The 19,992-nt window shown below is 45.3% G+C and overlaps 2 protein-coding genes across 5 annotated transcripts in view; one reads left to right on the top strand and one right to left on the bottom strand.

Moving 5' to 3' along the window:
- Nucleotides 1–19,524, bottom strand: part of rnft1 (ring finger protein, transmembrane 1) — a 34,414-nt gene extending 14,890 nt beyond the window's left edge. For both annotated transcript variants that reach the window (XM_070856941.1, XM_070856942.1), the window contains exons 1-5: nucleotides 19,439–19,524; nucleotides 17,868–18,364; nucleotides 13,063–13,139; nucleotides 12,014–12,114; nucleotides 10,373–10,526 (exon numbers count right to left, since the gene is read on the bottom strand). In XM_070856941.1, the coding sequence (XP_070713042.1) occupies nucleotides 10,373–10,526; nucleotides 12,014–12,114; nucleotides 13,063–13,139; nucleotides 17,868–18,364; nucleotides 19,439–19,464 (855 nt within the window). In that variant the 5' untranslated portion in view covers nucleotides 19,465–19,524. The remainder of the gene's footprint in view (nucleotides 1–10,372; nucleotides 10,527–12,013; nucleotides 12,115–13,062; nucleotides 13,140–17,867; nucleotides 18,365–19,438) is intronic.
- Nucleotides 19,525–19,703: 179 nt separating this feature from the next.
- LOC139226291 (uncharacterized) overlaps nucleotides 19,704–19,992 on the top strand; it is a 136,252-nt gene continuing 135,963 nt past the window's right edge. For all 3 annotated transcript variants that reach the window (XM_070856938.1, XM_070856937.1, XM_070856939.1), the window contains exon 1: nucleotides 19,704–19,771. The gene's annotated coding sequence lies outside the window, so the exon portion shown is untranslated. The remainder of the gene's footprint in view (nucleotides 19,772–19,992) is intronic.

Below are 19,992 nucleotides of genomic sequence, written 5' to 3'. Positions count from 1 at the left end.
AACTGTCTATTTCTGTCTTAAATTTATTCAATGTCCCGGCTTCCACAGCTCTCTAAGGCAGCGAATTCCACAGATTTACAACCCTGAAGAAATTCCTCTTCATCTGTTTTAAATGGGTGGTCCCTTATTCTAAGATTATGCCCTCTAGTTCTAGTCTCCCCCATCAGTGGAAACATCCTCTCTGCATCCACCTTGTCGAGCCCCCTCATAATCTTATACGTTTCGATAAGATCACCTCTCATTCTTCTGAATTCCAATGAGTAGAGGCCCAACCTGCTCAACCTTTCCTCATAAGTCAACCCCCTCATCTCCGGAATCAACCTAGTGAACCTTCTCTGAACTGCCTCCAAAACAAGTATATCCTTTCGTAAATATGGAAACCAGAACTGTACGCAGTATTCTAGGTGTGGCCTGTATAACTGTAGCAATTCTTAAGAATCTGTAACATTTCACACTTTTACCAGTTATGACGAAGTGTCATCGACCCGAAACATTAACTCTGTTTCTCTCTCCACAGATACTGCCTGACCCGCTGAGATTTCCAGCATTTTCTGTTTTTATTTCGGATCTGCAATATTTTGTTTTTGTATTAGAATTTCAAGACTATGCCAAGCCCTGCTGTATCCCTACACTCTCCCGCCATAACCTTTATATAGTCATCGTTCCCTTTTGTTTGATTATGCCTCCGGTGAACCGTCTGGAGGCGTTTTCTTTTTTAAAACCTTAAATATTAAATCAAATGTAATTACCCAGTACTGGGATCAGCTCTTCTAAAATAATGAAATCAATAAGGTAAAGGGTCTAAAACGTATTGCTTCCTAAAGCAGATCAAGGAAGAGCTGGCAAGACTACAACTATTTGCACTCTTATGCCAACATATTTATACACATACTCGCAGATCACGAAACCGGGTGATGGGCAGCTTTATAATGGAGCAGCACTGTCCCACACAATGCCCATTGTGTAATTCTGCCAAGATAGATCTGTAGTTAAGCTGGGCTATTCCTTCAAAAGGACAGAAATAATTAAGAGCTATAAGCAAACCAAGGTTTGAGGGAGTGCAGCGAAGGTTCACCAGACTGATTCCCGGGATGGCAGGACTGACATATGAAGAAAGACTGGATCGACTAGGCTTATATTCACTGGAATTTAGAAGAATGAGAGGGGATCTCATAGAAACATATAAAATTATGATGGGATTGGACAGGTTAGATGCAGGAAGAATGTTCCTGTTGTTGGGGAAGTCCAGAACTAGGGGTCACAGTGTAAGGATAAGGGGTAAGCCATTTAGGACCGAGATGAGGAGAAACTTTTTCACTCAGAGAATTGTGAACCTGTGGAATTCTCTACCACAGAAAGTTGTTGAGGCCAGTTCGTTAGATATATTCAAAAGGGAGTTAGATGTGGCCCTTACGGCTAAAGGGATCAAAGGGTATGGAGAGAAAGCAGGAATGGGGTACTGAGGTTGCATGATCAGCCATGATCTTATTGAATGGTGGTGCAGCCTCGAAGGGCCGAATGGCCTACTCCTGCACCTATTTTCTATGTTTGAAGTCACTCAAGTTTGACTCGTGTTTGGGTCAGGAAACTTTGCAGATTGGGAGTCTGTCCGGCAGGTTAGGCTGTTGCTCACAAGCACCCAGCATTTTAAAATGATTTTGCGTCTGTAATAAAGTGGGGCATCGACGTGCACTAATGCTTTTTGATAGATTTCTTTGTGGAGGTCTTGTAGTGTTGCTCAGAGAGAGAATGATGATGTACTGTTCTATAAGGGCAGGAGTTTTAAGTAAACACAAGGTTGAGTTTATTGGTCTGGGAATTTCAAAAACTAATGCGTGGCAGTTTCAGTTTCAGATAAAGAGCCTTCCAGCATTAAGTAACTATCTTTTTTCCCTCCTAAGTTCATTTTAAATATATAACAAAGTGCATCATCTGCACATACCACTCTTAATTCTTTAGTACTCGACCTCCTGTGGCATTGCACACGAAGATCAAGTGGAGTATTTTTATACAATTCTTCTTTTATAATCTTTATGGTTAAATTGGTTAACTCACAGCAATTTGGGAAGCAGAGTTGGTTGGTGCCTAGGAGTTTCTCTGCTGCACAGACTGAGAAGTGGAACAATGTAATACTGAGACACGACAGCACCGCTGGTGTAATTACCGCAGAAACTATCACCACTGTCCTAGCTGCCTTACACTGGATCCTAGTCTCCCAACGCCTCCAATTTAACATTCTCATCCTGGTGGATTCACCCTTTCCCCACCCATGTACCCGCCACAAACTCTCCGTTCCTCTAGCTTTTTGCACATCCCCCTGCTTCACTGCACCATTGGTGGCTGTGTCTTCAGCTGTCTCGGTCTCTGGAAATCCCTCCATCTTCCCACCTCCCTTACTCCTCCACCTATATCCGCTCAGCTTTTGGTCACCTCACCTAATTATGTCCTTTGGGCCAGCCTCCTCTTTGGTTTATTGCGACTGTCAAACGCTGTGGGATGTGCTGTGCAAATGCAGCAACAACTTGTATTTATATAGCGCCAACATAGTGAAACGTCCCAAGGTGCTTCACAGGAGTATTGAGAGATGAAATAATGTAAGTTGTTGTGGTCCCACAAACATCAACGGGATAAATGACCCATGGAACGATTTTATGGTGGAAGGATAAATGTTTACCAGGACACCAGGAGAACTCGCCTGCTCTTCGAAAAATAGACATTTTTATAAATCGCTTTGATCATCAATTATGCACTATTATATCACAGTTGAAATATTAAATGTGTTAACATGATTTCTGACCATGTTTATGGGCTACCACATTTATAGGAAAACCAGCATATGCTGGTGAAACTCTGTTGCAGTCTATTCACCAGTAAAAGACTTGCCTTTATATAGCGCCTTTCACTACCTCGGGATGTTCCAACGCACTTTATATCTAATAAAGTACTTTGGCGTGTAGTCACTGTTGTAATGTAGGAAATGCGGCAGCCAATTTGCGCACAGCAAGCTCCCACAAACCAGGGAGAACGCCCCTGCTCCTCTTTGAAATAGTGCCATGGGATCTTTTAAGTCCACCTGAGGGGACCGACAGGGCCTCGGTTTAACGTCTCATCTGAAAGATGGCATCTCCCACAGTGCAGCACTCCTTCAGCACTGCCTTCCGACAGTGCAGCACTCCTTCAGTACTGCCCTCCGACAGTGCAGCACTCTCTCAGCACTGGATTATGCACTCAAGTCTCTGGAGTGGGACTTGAACCCACAACCTTGTGACTCAGAGGCAAGAGTGCTGCCCACTGAGCCACGGCTGACAAGAAATCGAGTTGTCGGATAGTTAAGAGATCTAGAACATTCCATTATCAATCCCCTGCCACTGAGAGGCAATCACAAAAGAGCGTGCGGCAAACCAGTCCCACCCACCCCTTCCCTCAACGACTATCTGTCCCACCTGTGACAGAGTATCAGACTGTTCAGCCACCAAAGAACTCACTTCAGGAGTGGAAGCAAGTCTTCCTCGATTCCGAGGGACTGCCGATGATGATGAGTCCATGTCCCAGAACCGTCAATGGGTTTGTGTGTCAAGTCATGTTGGGTCTTTTAAAACTCCACAGGAGATTTTAAATATTTCTAAGCATATCGTTAACATTTAGTAAATGTCAGATGGGCAAGCGATTTATAAATGCTTTTTGTTTTTAAAACACACATGCTGCAGTCAGATAATACAGAGAAACAGATACAAACACACATATACATTTATTTTTGCCCCTTTACAATTACGGAGGTACCTTTCCACAGGTGCTGGCTGCCCTCCAAAACTCACGAGGCCCTGGACAATGAGTGTTGGCAAGTTATTCGACCGTGGAGTCACCTGGGATTGGTGGATAATGATCAAAAACAGGAATGTTGGCTGATTTCCCAGAACACAAATCAACTGTTAAAAAAAACCCCCGAGTTCAGCTAACTCGGGACTGAGCAGTCTGAACCTGGACCTCTCTGCTCTGCGTGGCTCAGTAGCACACTATAGGTTGTGCACTCAGCCGTATTATGGGCGCATCAAGATGTGTGGAAAGTAGCAGAGCACAATTTGGATCAACTGCTGGAAAAAAAAAAGGTCTCCTACGCTCTCATAACCGAGAACCTCCATGGAACAGGCAACCGATCCCTTTGCAAACAATAAGCGTATTAGATAATTGCAGCGCACATTCTACACACAATTCTTAGCGACACACAAAATAATCAAAGCTTTTTGCACGTCATCCCACAAAATATCGAATGCTGAAAGTAATTAACAGCTCTGTTGCAGCACATTCACCCGTGATCCGTAACCCTGTCTCAGAGGCCAAGAGCATTCTGAAAGCTACCAGTTTCAGAATGTGAAGCGTATCCCTGACAACAGTCTCCAAGCGCATTGTTTTCATTCCAATAACACAGCAGACAGGAATAATTACAGTGAGGTAAAGTAATTGTTATGTAAAATATACAAACTTATCAGCTACTTCTGATAACCAAGTTACGTTGACTTAACTAGCTTCTCCCCCTCCCATTCCTCCAATAAAATGGGTATAATTTAGAAAAATCTCTTTCAACTTTCCACATTGAATAATTGGTGTCGGCCCATCCGGACATCCCATCTTTAGGGACCCCGACTGTTTTTTTGCCCCCAATGCCCAGCTCATAGACAGCAAGGTCAAAGACTGCTGACGCATCCCGAACACAGATCACCCAACATCAAGAGCTCAGGACTGAACCGGAGAAGGGGATCTTTCCAGTACTAAAAACATCAAGGCGACCGTGTGAGGGGGTGGCCCTTGGGGTTTCTCAGTTACGCATGTGCTGTGAGTTTAAAGATAAAAGGTACAGAGGGAAATACCAGAGGTTTTTATTTTTATTTTTTAAATGGGTCCTTTTTTGAAAGTTAAATTACCTGTATATAGTTGGAGATATTTAACAACCAACTGTTCTGTAAATGACCACAGGTGGGAGGCTGCCAAGCGAGTTTGTCACTTTTGAAGGTTACGGCTACACAGTGGAACATGAGTACTAGGCTCAGCTGCAGCATGAACAATGTCAGAAATAAACTGAGAAAGTCTTTGGGAAGCATCGTCGTACTGCCAGTGTACACATTTCAGGCTCAGCATGTGTTTCAGTTCTACACCCTCAGCCATGCCATCACAATCCCAGATAGCTCCGGGTCCAACAGCTTGTATTGTGAAGTCACCGAGTTCTCTGGAGCAATACCAGAGAGCCACGGATGAAATGGCAACGTACATTCTCTTCCCACACATGGCCAGCCAGCCGAAACCTCGCCCATCCTCGGGCAGCGAACTGCAGTTTTCTTTTGATAGATCCCCCCAAATGGCCGTTATTCATGTGCGAGCCCAGACAATGCGTGCAGACAGGCTGTTCAACTGCAGGAGGCACCACAAGGAAGCACAACCCTGTCCTCACCTGATGTATACAGACACTGCATCGTCATTTTCAAGCAGCAGAGCTGGTCTCCAGTTGTCTTGGTTAACCCTTGCCACTGGATCAAGACCTAGCTCTGTCAAGCCCGTGTGGTGGCTGGTGTGCAACGGCCATCCCACGTTAAAAAAAATCCACGCACAGGCATCTTCCACCCTTCAATATGTAGTTCGGGATCTGGAATATTAGGCCCTTCATTGAAACATCTGTGAATTCATCCTTTGGTGTGGAAGCAAGTCATCCTCGTTTCAAGGGACCGCCTAGGATGATGACGACTTTCAAGCAGGTGTCTCTCTGATCAAGTGCTGGGTTAGCCAAGTGCTGAAACGCATCACCCAGAGACTTCAAGCCACCGAGAGAGCTACACCTGTAAAAATTCTGTTTGCCCTACAGGGAGTGCACACTCTCTCCCCAGGGGGACGAACCATACTTAGCTAAGTCCAGAGAGCTTAGGCACAGGTTCACAGAGCCAAGGTTTAGAACTCCCAAGTGTGTGCAAGCGTACCACCAGCTAAAGCCATACAGCCAACGAGTATTGGTCACCGTTAACTCATTGCTCTTCGTCTGTCTCGGACCAGCCTTCCGAGTGCTGTCAAACTATACATGAGCAGCATTACCTCACGGGCTCAGCAATGTCACCTGCATAGAAACATGTACAAGATCGTCTTGGCTACAAGTATTGAGGGAGTGCTGCACTGTCGGAGGTGCCATCTTTTGGATGGAGCATTAAACTGAGGCCCCGTCTGCCCAAGATGCCAAGGCACTATTTCTAAGAAGAGCGGGGGAGTTCCCCCGGTGTCCTGGCCAATATTTATCCCTCAACCAACATAACTAAAGCAGATGATCTAGTCATTATCTCGTTGCTGTTTACAGGATCTTGCTGCGCGCAGATTGGCTGCTACGTTTTCTACATTACAACAGTGACTACACCTCAAAAGCGCGTAATTGTCTGTTCAGCGCTTAAGGACATCCTGAGGTTGTGAAAAGTGCAAGTCTTTCTTTCTAGTTAATTCAAAGACATTGATGTTGATGTTTTACCCCACCGAGACTATTCGGGTTTGATACAGGATGAGTCAGTCAGTATGCTGAGCGACTTGTGTAGTTGGTTGAAGACCTGCTTTGATTGCTGAGCTTAATTAAAAGGTGGGGGTGCCTTTACAATTCTGCCTGTGGGGAAGGAGTGCGGACAGGAAGGAGACGAGAGCCAAACGTTCTCCCACCAAAAAAGGGAAGAGGCAAGGGAAAGACAATTCTACGCTAAGGTTTTTCTGTAAGCAAACATGTTCACGCATGTTGAAGATCTGTGTGCTAAGCTCGGTGTGTTCACCCAATGAGCCATGGACTGGGAAGGTTCCAGGTTCAATTCCCTGCCAATGCCAAATTAGCTGGCCTCGCACAAGGCAGCGTCAGGGTGTTACAACTGGCTTTGCCACCCCTGGATTTGAGATGGTGTAAGGGATATAGAATTGTAGCAGGCAAAGAGCAGACAGATAGGTGGTCACAACACAATGCTGAAGGTAATGAACTGAGGAAGGCAGACATTGATGCGGAGATTCAACATCGCCTCCAGTGTGCCAATGCAGCCTTTGGCCGCCTGAGGAAAAGAGTGTTCGAAGACCAAGCCCTCAAACCTTCCACCAAGCTTATAGTCTACAGGGCTGTAGTAATTCCCGCCCTCCTGTATGGATCAGAGACATGGACGACTTACAGAAGACACATCAAGTCGCTGGAGATATATCACCAATGATGTCTCCGCAAGATCCTGCAAATCCCCTGGGAGGACAGACGCACCAACATCAGTGTCCTCGTCCAGGCTAACATCCCCAGTATTGAAGCGCTGACCACACTCGATCAGCTCCGCTGGGCAGGCCACTTGGTTCGCATGCCAGACACGAGACTCCGTAAACAACTGCTATATGCGGAGCTCCTTCACGGCAAACGAGCCAAAGGTGGGCAGCGGAAACATTACAAGGACACCCTTCAAAGCCTCCCTGGTGAAGTGCGACATCACCACTGACGCCTGGGAGACCCTGGCCGAAGACCGCTCTAGGTGGAGAAAGTGCATCCGGGAGGGCGTTGAGCTCTTCGAATCTCAATGTTGCGAGCGTGAAGAGGTCAGGCACAGGCAGCGGAAGGAGCATGTGGTAAAATCAGTCACACCACCCCCGCCTCCCGACGAATGTCTGTCCCACCTTTGACAGGGTCTGTGGCTCTCATGTTGGACTGTTCAGCCACCAAAGAACTCACTTTAGGAGTGGAAGCAAGTCTTCCTCGATTCCGAGGGACTGCCTATGATGATGATTAGGAGGGTCAGAGGAATAATTGCCTATTGTATGTAACTCTTGCTTATGTAGGTATAGCACACTTATAACGCATTAAAACTGTATGGTTAACCTTACTAACACTTAACAAAACAGCCGAAGTCAGCAGTTACAATTTTGATTAGAAGTCTCTGAGGAAGAGATAAGAAAGCCAGTATTTGGGAACATTCACTTCAGGCGTTATATAGACTATGGCAGAGTGCAAATCACAGAACAAACACAATTGCATATACCACTCAGAGCTAGTCTGATTAAAAGTCGACAAATCAATGTAACTCCGCTGATAGCAATAGACCTATCGGTGATTTTGTAGGAGGGCAGCTCCTCTCCAAAACCTGTATAAATTATATTTAAAACCTCTTGTATTTTGAAGGTTCCACAATTGAACCTTCCCTTGCATTTGCTCGAAATAAAGCCGGTTGAACCCAAGGTTTCGTTTGTTTAATTCCGTGGTCGTTTTACGGAGGGCGACGGGCAAGGTGTGGGGGATGCCCCGAGGGAGAGAAGTCTTCCTTTTACCCCAACAGACGGGATTAAAAGTTGCCACTCCTGATCACTATCCAATAATCCCTGCATGCACTGGATGGTGGATAGTGGCAGGATTATCGAGTTCAGCTGTGCTGCTTCTGCAGTCAAATAGCCTGCCATCATTCACCATCAAGACTTCGACATGAATGAGGGCTACTTGGGCCAGGTGTGGGGGATGCCCAGCCCCCACGAAAACTCCATCCACTCCCCATTTCCCAGCGCTCCAGTTCTATTTATAGCCCTGACCTGCGGTGGTGGTCTCACACAGGTCGGGGCAATTACCACTATTACCTTCCGCTCAGTAGATAAGAACATAAGAATTAGGAACAGGAGTAGGCCATCTAGCCCCTCGAGCCTGCTCCGCCATTCAATAAGATCATGGCTCAGCTCCACTTACCCGCCCTCTCCCCGTAACCCTTAATTCCCTTATTGGTTAAAAATCTATCTATTTGTGACTTGAATACATTCAATGAGCTAGCCTCAACTGCTTCCTTGGGCAGAGAATTCCACAGATTCACAACCCTCTGGGAGAAGAAATTCCTTCTCAACTCGGTTTTAAATTGACTCCCCCGTATTTTGAGGTTGTGCCCCCTAGTTCTAGTCTCCCCGACCAGTGGAAACAACCTCTCTGCCTCTATCTTGTCTATCCCTTTCATTATTTTAAATGTGTCTATAAGATCCCCCCTTCTGAACCCCAACGAGTAAAGACCCAGTCTACTCAATCTATCATCATAAGGTAACCCCCTCATCTCCGGAATCAGCCTAGTGAATCGTCTCTGTACCCACTCCAAAGCTAGTATATCCTTCCTTAAGTAAGGTGACCAAAACTGCACGCAGTACTCCAGGTGCGGCCTCACCAATACCCTATACAGTTGCAGAAGGACCTCCCTGCTTTTGTACTCCATCCCGCTCGCCATGATTTTGCCTTCCTGATTACCTGCTGCACCTGCAAACTAACTTTTTGGGATTCATGCACAAGGACCCCCAGGTCCCTCTGCACTGCAGCATGTTGTAATTTCTCCCCATTCAAAAAATATTCCCTTTTACTGTTTCCCCCCCCAAGGTGGATGACCTCACACTTTCCGACATTGTATTCCATCTGCCAAACCTTAGCCCATTCGCTTAACCTATCTAAATCTCTTTGCAGCCTTTCTGTGTCCTCTACACAACCCGCTTTCCCACTGATCTTTGTGTCATCTGCAAATTTTGTTACACTACACTCTGTCCCCTCTTCCAGATCATCTATGTATATTGTAAACAGTTGTGGTCCCAGCACCGATCCCTGTGGCACACCACTAACCACCGATTTCCAACCCGAAAAGGACCCATTTATCCCGACTCTCTGCTTTCTGTTCACCAGCCAATTCTCTATCCATGCTAATACATTTCCTCTGACTCCCCGTACCCTTATCTTCTGCAGTAACCTTTTGTGTGGCACCTTATCGAATGCCTTTTGAAAATCTAAATACACCACATCCATCGGTACACCTCTATCCACCATGCTCGTTATATCCTCAAAGAATTCCAGTAAATTAGTTAAACATGATTTCCCCTTCATGATGTTTGAAAGTATTAAAAGTTCATTAGCAACAGAAAGTCAGTACTTCAATAGAGAAGTTGGTGACTTTAAAATGTGGATTTTTTTCAGACATGTTTGCTGATTCAGGGTCTAAACGATCACAAACTCAGATTGTTGACCTAATAAAGGTCTTTAAAATTATGAAATGTTTTGATAGAGTAGACAGGGGGAGAATGTTTCCACTTGTGGGGAAGAGCAAACTGGAGGCCATCAATATAAGATAGTCACCAAGAAATCCAATCGGGAATTGAGAAGAAAATTCTTTACGCAGAGAGTGGTGAGAATGTGGAACTCGCTCCCACAGGAAGTGGTTGAGGCGAATAGTATCGATGTATTTAAGGGGAAGCTAGATAAGCATATGAGGGAGTTATGCTGATATTAGGTGAGGAAAGACGGGAGGAGACTCGAGTGGAGCATAAACGGCGGCAAGGACTGGTTGGGCCGAATGGCCTGTTTCTGTGCCATATAATCCCATGTAATCCTTACCCTTGACTTGAATGACATCAGTGGTGAAGGCACCAACAGGACAAGGCACTTGAACCCCATACAGAGGAACTTCAATATGAAGTCTGCAGTTCCCACGATCCACAGCACATCCCAGAATCCAACAGGATCGACACGAGGATGCAGAAAGATTAAGCTGCAAAGGGAAAAACAGTAAACTTAACATTTCTCAAATGCTATTTGCACTGAATTTTAAAAAAGTCATAGTTCAGTTTGGTCCTGTTACAGAATTAATCAATTTAATTCTAACTGGTTCATGCTTACACAGAAAAGCTAATCATCGGATCTGAACCAATTTCACCTCTGTAATGTAAATGCCATTTAACGTGTCAGTGTAAAGTGAAGTCTTGTGACTCATTCACAGGATCTTTCATTTGCTTTTCATAGAGTTCCATTTTTTTTTTACTGAGAATTAAATATTACATTTGGCTCTCTCCAAGCATGAAGAAGCCGTTAAGAGGAAGCTTGACCAACATCCCTCAAACAGCTCACCCCATCCATTGTTGTCTGATGACACCTCTGGTGCCCTGGGACATTTTTCTACGTTATATAAATGCAAGCTGATGTAAAAGCAGATGATGAATCATTCATTGCACTGCTGGTGCAGACTGGTTGCCACATTAGCCTACACAAAAATCTATGCATAAAAGGAGATATGTCAATGTTAGCAGGCACAGGCACGACATTAACACCAGCATTATTCTATTGAAATGAAGCCAGCCGTCACATTTTGTCTGTGCGTTCAGTTCGATTGTAAACCCAGATTACATTTTTCTGCCCCCATTTCCATTAACCTCCCCCCCCGCCCCCACCAATAGCTCATTACTAATCGCCTGCCTGCAGGGGTGGAGCAGTGTGAGCCATGAAAATCCACAAATCAATGTCTCGCTTATGGTTAACCAGTACCTGTAAAAGCTGCAATTTAAGTGGCACGAGTCCACCTAAACCTCACGACGGTTCACAGCTGAGGGAGAAGCTAGGAATTGAAATCCAGGCTGCTGTCAATATTGTCCTCGCGTCAGCAACTCAGGCAGACAAGGGGTGCAAATGAAACCTGGACCGACTTAACCTCATAGTTCCCCATTCCACCCCCTCTCTATCCTGTGGGGTTAGTGCAGGAACTCCCTTTGGGCACACCACCCCCCGCCCCTCCTCCCCAACAGCATGACCAAGATCAGGAACTCAGCCCATCAAGCTCATTCCTTCACACAATTTCCTCTGTTTCTACCCAAATTTATTTAAACTCTTGAAAGGAAAATGCTGCAATGCTTCATCTTGTCCCCTCCCTTCGCCCTGACCCAAAACCCCAATTTATCTATTTAACCTTACAACCTATTCGACTTCTCTTTGCTCTCACGAGTATGACATTTCCACAATGCCTGTAGCTCGGGATCTATTGTTACCCCAGTCACAAATCATCTCTAGCCACATTTATCCTTATAACCTTCACATTCATCCCAACTAAATATTCACCTAGCTGTTTCTTAAAACAGAATTTACCAACAAAACACCAAGTGCTTTATTTTGGGAGTCGGTTACCTGTATGTGTAAAAAAATAATCTCTAGCCTCATCTGAGGCTCATTTTTTTTCTCTCTGGTAGCTTGTGTTACATATGAATTTACCTGTAGAAGAGTGACTGGGACTGGAAAGTGTCATAGAGGAGAAGGGTGGAGGCTGTTAGAAACCCAAGCAACCAGCCACACTGTAATATAGAGCGCCGCTCCTAAAACAAAAACACAAGCACAAGAGTCATTTTCAATTTGAATTTGCACAGTTCAAGGAGATTATCATGCATCGTTCTCATCATGGTAAAACTCAATCCGAAGAACAATACAACATTTCTTATACATCAGATTCCATGCTGCCCTTAACCAGCAATGTGTATTTACCACCTGGAATCCACGATGCGGGCCATTTTTGTCTGAACTACTGACTTGTCCGATTTTGTCTGGCTCAGTGTAATTACCAACTGAGTCACTAGGGCAGCCTTGGGATAAACTTGTATCGACCCTCAGTTAGACCACAGAGTATTGTATACAATTCTGGTTGTCATATTATAAAAAGGATATAGAAACACTGGAGATGGTGCAAAAATGATTTACAAGAATGATATCAGGAATGTGAGGGTATACCCATCAGGAAAGGATGAACAGGCTGGGTCTCTTTTCTCTTGAAAAGAGAAGGCTGAGGGATGACCGAATAAAATTATGAAAGATTTTGATAGAGTAGACACAGAATGTTTCCCCTTGTGGGGAAGAGCATAACTAGAGGCCACCAATATAAAATAGTCACCAAGAAATCCAATAGGGAATTCAGAAGGAACTTCTTTACCTAAATAGCGGTGAGAATGTGGAACTCGCTACCACAGGGAGTGCTTGAAGCGAATGGCATCGATGCATTTAAAGGGAGGCTCGTCAAGCATGAGGGAGAAGGGAAGAGAGGGTTATGCTGATAAGTGAGGTGAGGAAGGACAGGAGGAGACTCGAGTGGAGCATAAATGGCGGTTGAGCCGATTGGCCTGTTTCTGTGCTGTATATCCTATGCAAACTTGCGTGTGAATAATGACCACGTGTGCAAGCAGACGTTGGAAATTCATCCCAGGAAGAAAGCAATGGCTTCAGGTGCAGAGGATGGAAAACTGGCAAAATATTTTCAAATAAAAGAAACCTACCTGTAGGAAGACCTGATTTATAATTATCTTGTTTGCATAAAGGAAAGTTACGCACAGTCCAACACCGACTGCAATACCTAACAGAACAAAAAACAGTTGTGATTGATTGGAGTGGAATCTGTTCATAAAAAAACAACTCTTTACTTAAACCGGGGGGTGGTGGAGGATATTCATCTGAACTGTGATATAACCTAAACACGCTAAAAGGGAGATGTCAAGATACTTGCGCATCTCAGTTGTTCCTAATTACCGTGTTTTATCGGTTATAACGGATGAGAGGTTAAACCGAGGCCCTGTCTGTCCTCTTGGGTGGATGTAAACGATACTATTTTGAGGGTCAATTCTCCCCGGTGTCCTGGCCAATATTTATCCCTCAATCAACGTCAATAAAAAAAATGTATCTGGTTATTAGCACATTGCTGTTTATGGGAGCTTGCTGTGTGCAAATTGGCTGCTGCATTTCGTACATTACCTCTCCATTATTACAGACGCATGGACACCATCTTTTCTGGATTTTGTCTTAATCAAAGGTTGAGGTCCTGTATCAAGCACAATAGTGTTTCCCAATAAAATTGGTACATAATCCTAAATTTTGAGTATCTACTTGGCGTCTTCCATCCCTTGTGTTCAATAGACTACACTTCAAAAAGTACTTCATTGGCTGTAAAACGCCTTGGCCGTCCTGAGGTTGTGAAAGGTGCTATAGAAATGCAAGTCTTTCTTGAACTGTAGGCTAAAAGGTAGCCTTTGTGCAAAAACGTCTGCTTCCAGGCTGCCAATAACCAACAGTTTACATACGGACATAAGAAATAGGAGAAGGAGTAGGCCATTCGGCCCCTCGAGCCTGCTCCGCCATTCAATAAGATCATGGCTGATCTGATCTTGGGCTCAGCTCCACTTCCCTGCCCGCTCTCCATAACCCTTCACTCCCTTATCGTTCTAAAATCTGTCTATCTCCACCTTAAATATACTCAATGACCCAGCCTCCACAGCTCTCTGGGGCAGAGAATTCCAAAGATTCATGACCACGAGAAGAAATTCCTCCTTATCTCTGTTCTAAATGGGTGACCCATCGTTTGAAACTATTGAACACAAGGGATGGAAGACACCAAACAGATACTCAAAATTTAGGATTAAGTACCAATTGTATTAGGAAACACTATTGTGCTTGATACAGGACCTCAACCTTTGATTAAGGCAAAATCCAGAAAAGATGGTGTCCGCGCGTCTATAATAATGGAGAGGTCAGATTATAATTGTCCAGATACAGCAGGAAGTCCTGGCCAAGCGAGTGTGTTTTTTATCCTACAAAGATTTCAATTTCAAGTAGAGCTGTCCAAATCTCAAACTCTTCATCGCAGCAGGGTCACGGTGGGGAAGGTTAGGGGAAAGGAAAATCAAGTAGGGCTTCTGCTTCTAATGGACCTCCCTGCAAGCTTGAATAGTTCCCTGCACAATTGAATAGCCAACACACGCCATCAAGGCTTGTACATGAAGATTAGCCTCTTGGGTGAGGTGCAGCATAACAGCCGGTACCCTGAGAAACCTTAGTCCAGCAAAGGAGACTGCGTTTCGGGAGGAGAGAATTGACGAGCTGCCGGGCAGGGTGGGGGGGGGGGGGGCGGTGGAGGGGTTTAAAAAAAAAAAGACCCCAGAAGAGGCGAGGGTCCAGGGGCAGCACGGGCCAGCCCACACTGCGATGTGTGCGCGCACTAGGTCCGTGCAGCAGAGCTGGTCTCCAGTCAACCTGGTTAACCCTTGCCACTGGACCAAGACCATGACCTCGCTCTGTCGAGCCCGTGTGGTGGCTGGTGTGCAACGGCCACCACACATTAAAAAAATCCACGCACAGGCATCTTCCACCCTTCAACATGTAGTTCGGGACCTGGAATATTAGGTCCTTCATTAATCATTGAAACCCTGTGAACTCATCCCTTTTTAGCGTGGAAGCAAGTCATCCTCGAGGGACCGTCTCAGAAGATTCCTGAAGGGCACTTGCACACTTCCATGAATTCACCTGGCCCAAATGTGGATATTTAACTATAGATTGAATGACCATCCATTATTAAATCAAGTCTGCTGCTTCGATAAGGCAACCAATCATTTCAATTTCCTGTCACTTAAATTGTAACTCATTACGGCCAGTTGGCACAATCCCAACGCTGTAAAATGAGGGAACTCCTCGTGTCCAAGTCAGCATTAACAAATTCTTGGTGAACACAATCCGTCCGTCACCTCTCCCTGCATCGCAACATTTCCTGTCTCCGCTGCTAAAGCTTTTCTCTTTTCTTCCCGAGTTCTGAAGACACTGCCCTGCACACTTTTCCTCCTCCCTGCATCTGCGCCGAGTTGAAAGCTTGATTTCTCTCATCGTAATCTCTTTGTTGACCTGTACTGCGGGCTTTGGCCTTGGTTTCTAAGCTTTTGAAAAGGTTGCTTAATGAGTGACCAGAAGTGCAGGTTACATCTGGCTAGCTTTTATTTTAACTGGCTGCAGATCACAGAATAAAATGTAACTTTTTTTTAGGTGCTTTTGTGTTTACATAGCCAGGTCCAGAAGTGGAATAGGTTCACGAGAGACTGATGCATGCTATAAGCAGTTGTGTTGTTGGGTTTATCTTTTAAATTAGATTTACCCCCAAATATTCTTTTGCCTCCTCCCTACACCAGACTGTTTTCTGCTCCATATCATCCCACTGGGGCAGAAAGATTCTGGAATTCTGCAAACTGTTTCCTGAAGCTGGTTTATATTTTGGAATCTGGACATAACAGTCTGTTAATAAAATGATGTGCGTAATTGTAAACGGAAATCTGTGGCTGGGTACGTTTCAGAAATTCTGCTCTATCAAAATGTTTTAAGTTTACAGAAAATCTTTTGCTGACATTCCAACAAACAGATTCATCTGGGTTGAAGAACCACTCATTTCAGCAATCAGCTGAATTCACTGCCATTCCAAACAATTAAAATCAGCCTCTTTGAAAGAGCTCTTATGATGGTGCAGGGGATAGAAATGTTGAACAGCCATGCAGATCACAAGGTCAATCTGTAGGGGGGAAATCAGCCTGGGGTTCTGCCTCTCATCTCTGTCCAATGACCTCTGCTTGAAAGAGAGAGGATCTTGCCTCTCTTCTGTCTAATGATTCCTGCTGGAAAGAGACAGGGGTTCTGCAGCTATTGACTCCTTGCTAGAAAGTGAACGACTGTGGATGTTGGCGTGGGACAGAATCACACTGCCTAGACTTGTACATAAAGCACAGCCACTTGCCAAGTTACCAGAAAGTGCCCGGCACCTGTGGAACCATACCCTAGCAACAAAGAGGAAAATGGGTAAAAAGGAGCAAACAACATTGTCATTCAGAATATATCTCTTCGAGAGTGAATCTTAATGGATCCAGTGACACCTGTTGCTACTCCACACGCAGACAGTATTCACACTTTAGTGGATTGGTAGCTTTCTACTTAATACTGTAACACAAATGTTTAAGCACCTGTGGTCCTGCTTCAAACGGGGCAGGGCACTGAGAGCTGGTGGCTTTTGAAGGTAGAAGTAGCACCATTTAAATTCAGGGGAAAAAAAACATACAGCGTGCAGCAATTTTAAAAGTAGCCCATTCCAAAAGGAATTGCAAGCTCAGGGACTGGTTGGACATCTCCGAAGCATATGCGGCAAAGTTTTACATCGTTTTGGGACTGCCCTCTACCCCTCTCAGTTTTCTCTCCTATTCTCCGGAGGGCACCAGCTCCCGCTGACCTGCAGTTCCGCAGGTGCTGACTACACTCTTGTATCGCGCCCAAGTCTGTATTCTTCAGGTATGAGGCAAGACAGCGAGTGTTGGGGGGGGGGGGGGGGGAACTATTTAACCATGGGTCATCACAGCCAAACAGAACCTTGTACTTTCTAGAAAAAATTAGTTTGTCAGCCAGTGGCTCAGTGGGTAACACACTCGCCTCCGAGTCAGAAGGTTGTGGGTTCAAGTGCCACTCCAACGACTTGAGCACAAAAAATCCAGGATGACACTCCAGTGCAGTGCTGAGGGAGTGCTGCACTGTCGGAGATGCCGTCTTTCAGATGAGACTAAGGTTAAACTGAAAGATCCCATGGCACTATTTTGAAGAAGAGCAGGAGAGTTATCCCCAATATCTTGACCAATATTTATCCCTCAATCTACATGTAAAATAGATTATCTGGTCATTATCTAGTTACTGTCTGTGTGATCATGCTGTGCGCAAATTGACTGCCGCGTTTTCTACATTACACTTCAACAAAAAAAGTACTTAATTGGCTGTAAAGCGTTTTGGGACGTCCAGTGGTCATGAAGGGTGCTATATAAATGCAAGTCTTTCTTTTCTGTGAGCAAGTATCACTTCTAGTGATCGGGATGGGAACAAGGGGCAACTTATCCCTTTCCTAGACAGGGGCGTGGAAACAAATTGGAGCACCCCTACCGGTTCCCCAGGTGAATAGCTCACTCAGCACAGCATGGGACTGGAACCTGGGAAACTTTGTGGTATGTGCGGCTCAGTGCCACACCGAGAAGTGCCTTTACCAACCCAAGTATCATCTGAGGACAGTGCGAAAGAAGTGTGTTACAAACTGCTTTCACCTCATTTTTAAAGCTTTAAAAAAAAAGATACCGGCCGCGAAATCCCTCCGGGGATCCGGTCGCCTGGTCTTCCACCACAGGAGACCAGGGAACGACATCGGAAACTCAGGATTGCTGAATAAAAGGTTTCAATACGCTCTTCAATTCTTAAAAAAAAACAACCCACAAGTTAAACCGTGCTTCTGAAACGTTTCTCATACCTAGCACGTGCTGGAAAACCAGTTTGGCACAAATGATAACAATGTACGGAAGACTCTTCTGAAGCCACAGAAAGATGTACCGAAGTTCCGAGATTGAGCTGCTGGGTTCCCGGTCATCTAGTTCAGACCTTTCTCCAGCAGGGCCTTCCGCCCTGGCGTGAGAATGCGAGTGCGAGTGCGAGTGCGAGTGCGAATGTGAAGAGTTCGTGTGCTGGGCACCCGCCCCAAGTCTGCTGCTCTGATCGTCAGATGCGTCCATCTGGATTTGAACGTCCCCTGCTTTGGTAGGACACGGCGCGCTCTCTGGAGTCCCCACAAATAAAGCAGGATGTGAAGCCGCACTTTCCCCCATAGTTCCATTGAGTGGCTGCATGTGGAGCTGGCCAACACCTGTATGCATGGTGACAAATTCCTTCTGCATTTCAGATCCTCCTCCTGCCAGGTTGTTCAGGGTCCCTTGTCTATGCAGTGCTCCAGAGCTTTGGCTTGAATGTCTCCTATAAAAATTTTAAAAACCAAACAGTGCATTAATTCCAGCACTGGAACTCACTTTACAATTTATCACAGAAGATCGACTTTGGATAAGCTGTCCCCTTTCATCTCCTTAGATTGCTGCCAAGAGGACAGGTGCATAGCCTCTTCCAAGGCTGCTAACTGGCTCTAGGAGGCACCAGAGACACCCGAGGCACAGCTTGTCCTGATTATGGTCACAAACAGAAGAACAGGAATCCAATTTGCATCTGTCCACACTACTTGATACTGGTCATTATATGTTGCACACGAACTTTGTAAAAATTATACAAACTTAACTTTATCGTGCCTTGCTGGGAGTCTGTGTCCCAATGACAATTAGCTCCCACAAAAGAATCTGGGCTCTAGTTGCGAGGTGCAAGATCATAAATCCATTTGTGGAATCCTCTTTTTATAAAACCATGATCACATTCTTTTGGAACACATCATCTTGATATTGTCAACCTTGGCTCAGTGGGCAGCACTCTCATCTGACTCAGAATGGGTTTAAGACCCTCTCCAGATCACAAAAGCTAGGCTGACACTTCAGTGCGGCGGTGCTGTCATTTGGAGGAGACATTAACCCAAAACTCTTATTTTCCTGTCTAGCTGGGCAGCACAATATCCCGAGTTCTGCCAAATGTTCTTTGCTCAACCAATAACAGGATTATCTGGTCATCTATCTCATTTGCTGTTTGTGGGAGCTTGCTGTGCGTGAATTGGCTGCCACGTTGCAACAGCGAAAATACACTTCACAAAAAAAAAAGTACTTCATTGGCTGTAACGCGCTTTGGGACGTCCCGAGGACTTGATATAAATGCGAGTTCTTTCTCTGCGTGTAACTTAGGGGAGGAGGGAGGATATCACAGCTTGCAATAGTATAAAATGTTCTCCAAAGGAAAGGCCCGAGTTAACCCAATGTAAACAAACAAGATAAGACAAGGCCAGACATGACCTGCAACCCAAAGTGAACAACAACTAATGCAAAGTCCGGGGACAAGTCCCCGCCCCCGATTTCCCCGGGGGATTATATATTTTATCAGGGTTTCTCGGCCGGTTACCTGTCATTGTGAGGCCGGTGTTTCATGCTGGAAAGGCTCCAGCTCCTCGCTCACCGCCTCCCTCCCGCCGCCATTTCCCCGGCCCCTGTCACAAACCGGGTCACAGGTCACGGGCCACACTCACTCTCTTCAAACTGTACACAAAAAAAAATAAACTACACGGAATAAAAAAAAATGCGTCTTTATTTTGTGAGAACAAGATTGCCTCCCCCCCCCCTCCCTTTCCCTCTGTTTTAAAAATTATTTTAACCCACAAAAAAAACGAGATGACGCAATGACGTTCGACGTCGCTTGGTTGCTATGGCAGCGGGGTTAACAAGGAGTTGTGGACAGGTAAAAGGTTGGCCTTTCATCACCAGGATTTTACTACTAAATGGGCACACATTGTTAATGTGACTTCTGTAGTTTGCCTGCCTAGTTTTTAATTCATTTTTTGGCTGTTCTGTTCCAGTGTCAGCTTGGCTCAGACTGGAGGTTCAAGGCTCACTTTATACTCTAGGCCGAGGGACTTAAAACCTGCCTCTTTGACCAAGATTTTGGTCGTCTGCCCTCAT

This window comes from Pristiophorus japonicus, chromosome 16 (genome assembly GCF_044704955.1).
Source record: "Pristiophorus japonicus isolate sPriJap1 chromosome 16, sPriJap1.hap1, whole genome shotgun sequence".
NCBI lineage: Eukaryota > Metazoa > Chordata > Chondrichthyes > Pristiophoridae > Pristiophorus > Pristiophorus japonicus.
Note: the sequence above shows the minus strand (reverse complement) of the source record. Positions and strands in the feature narration are given on the sequence as shown.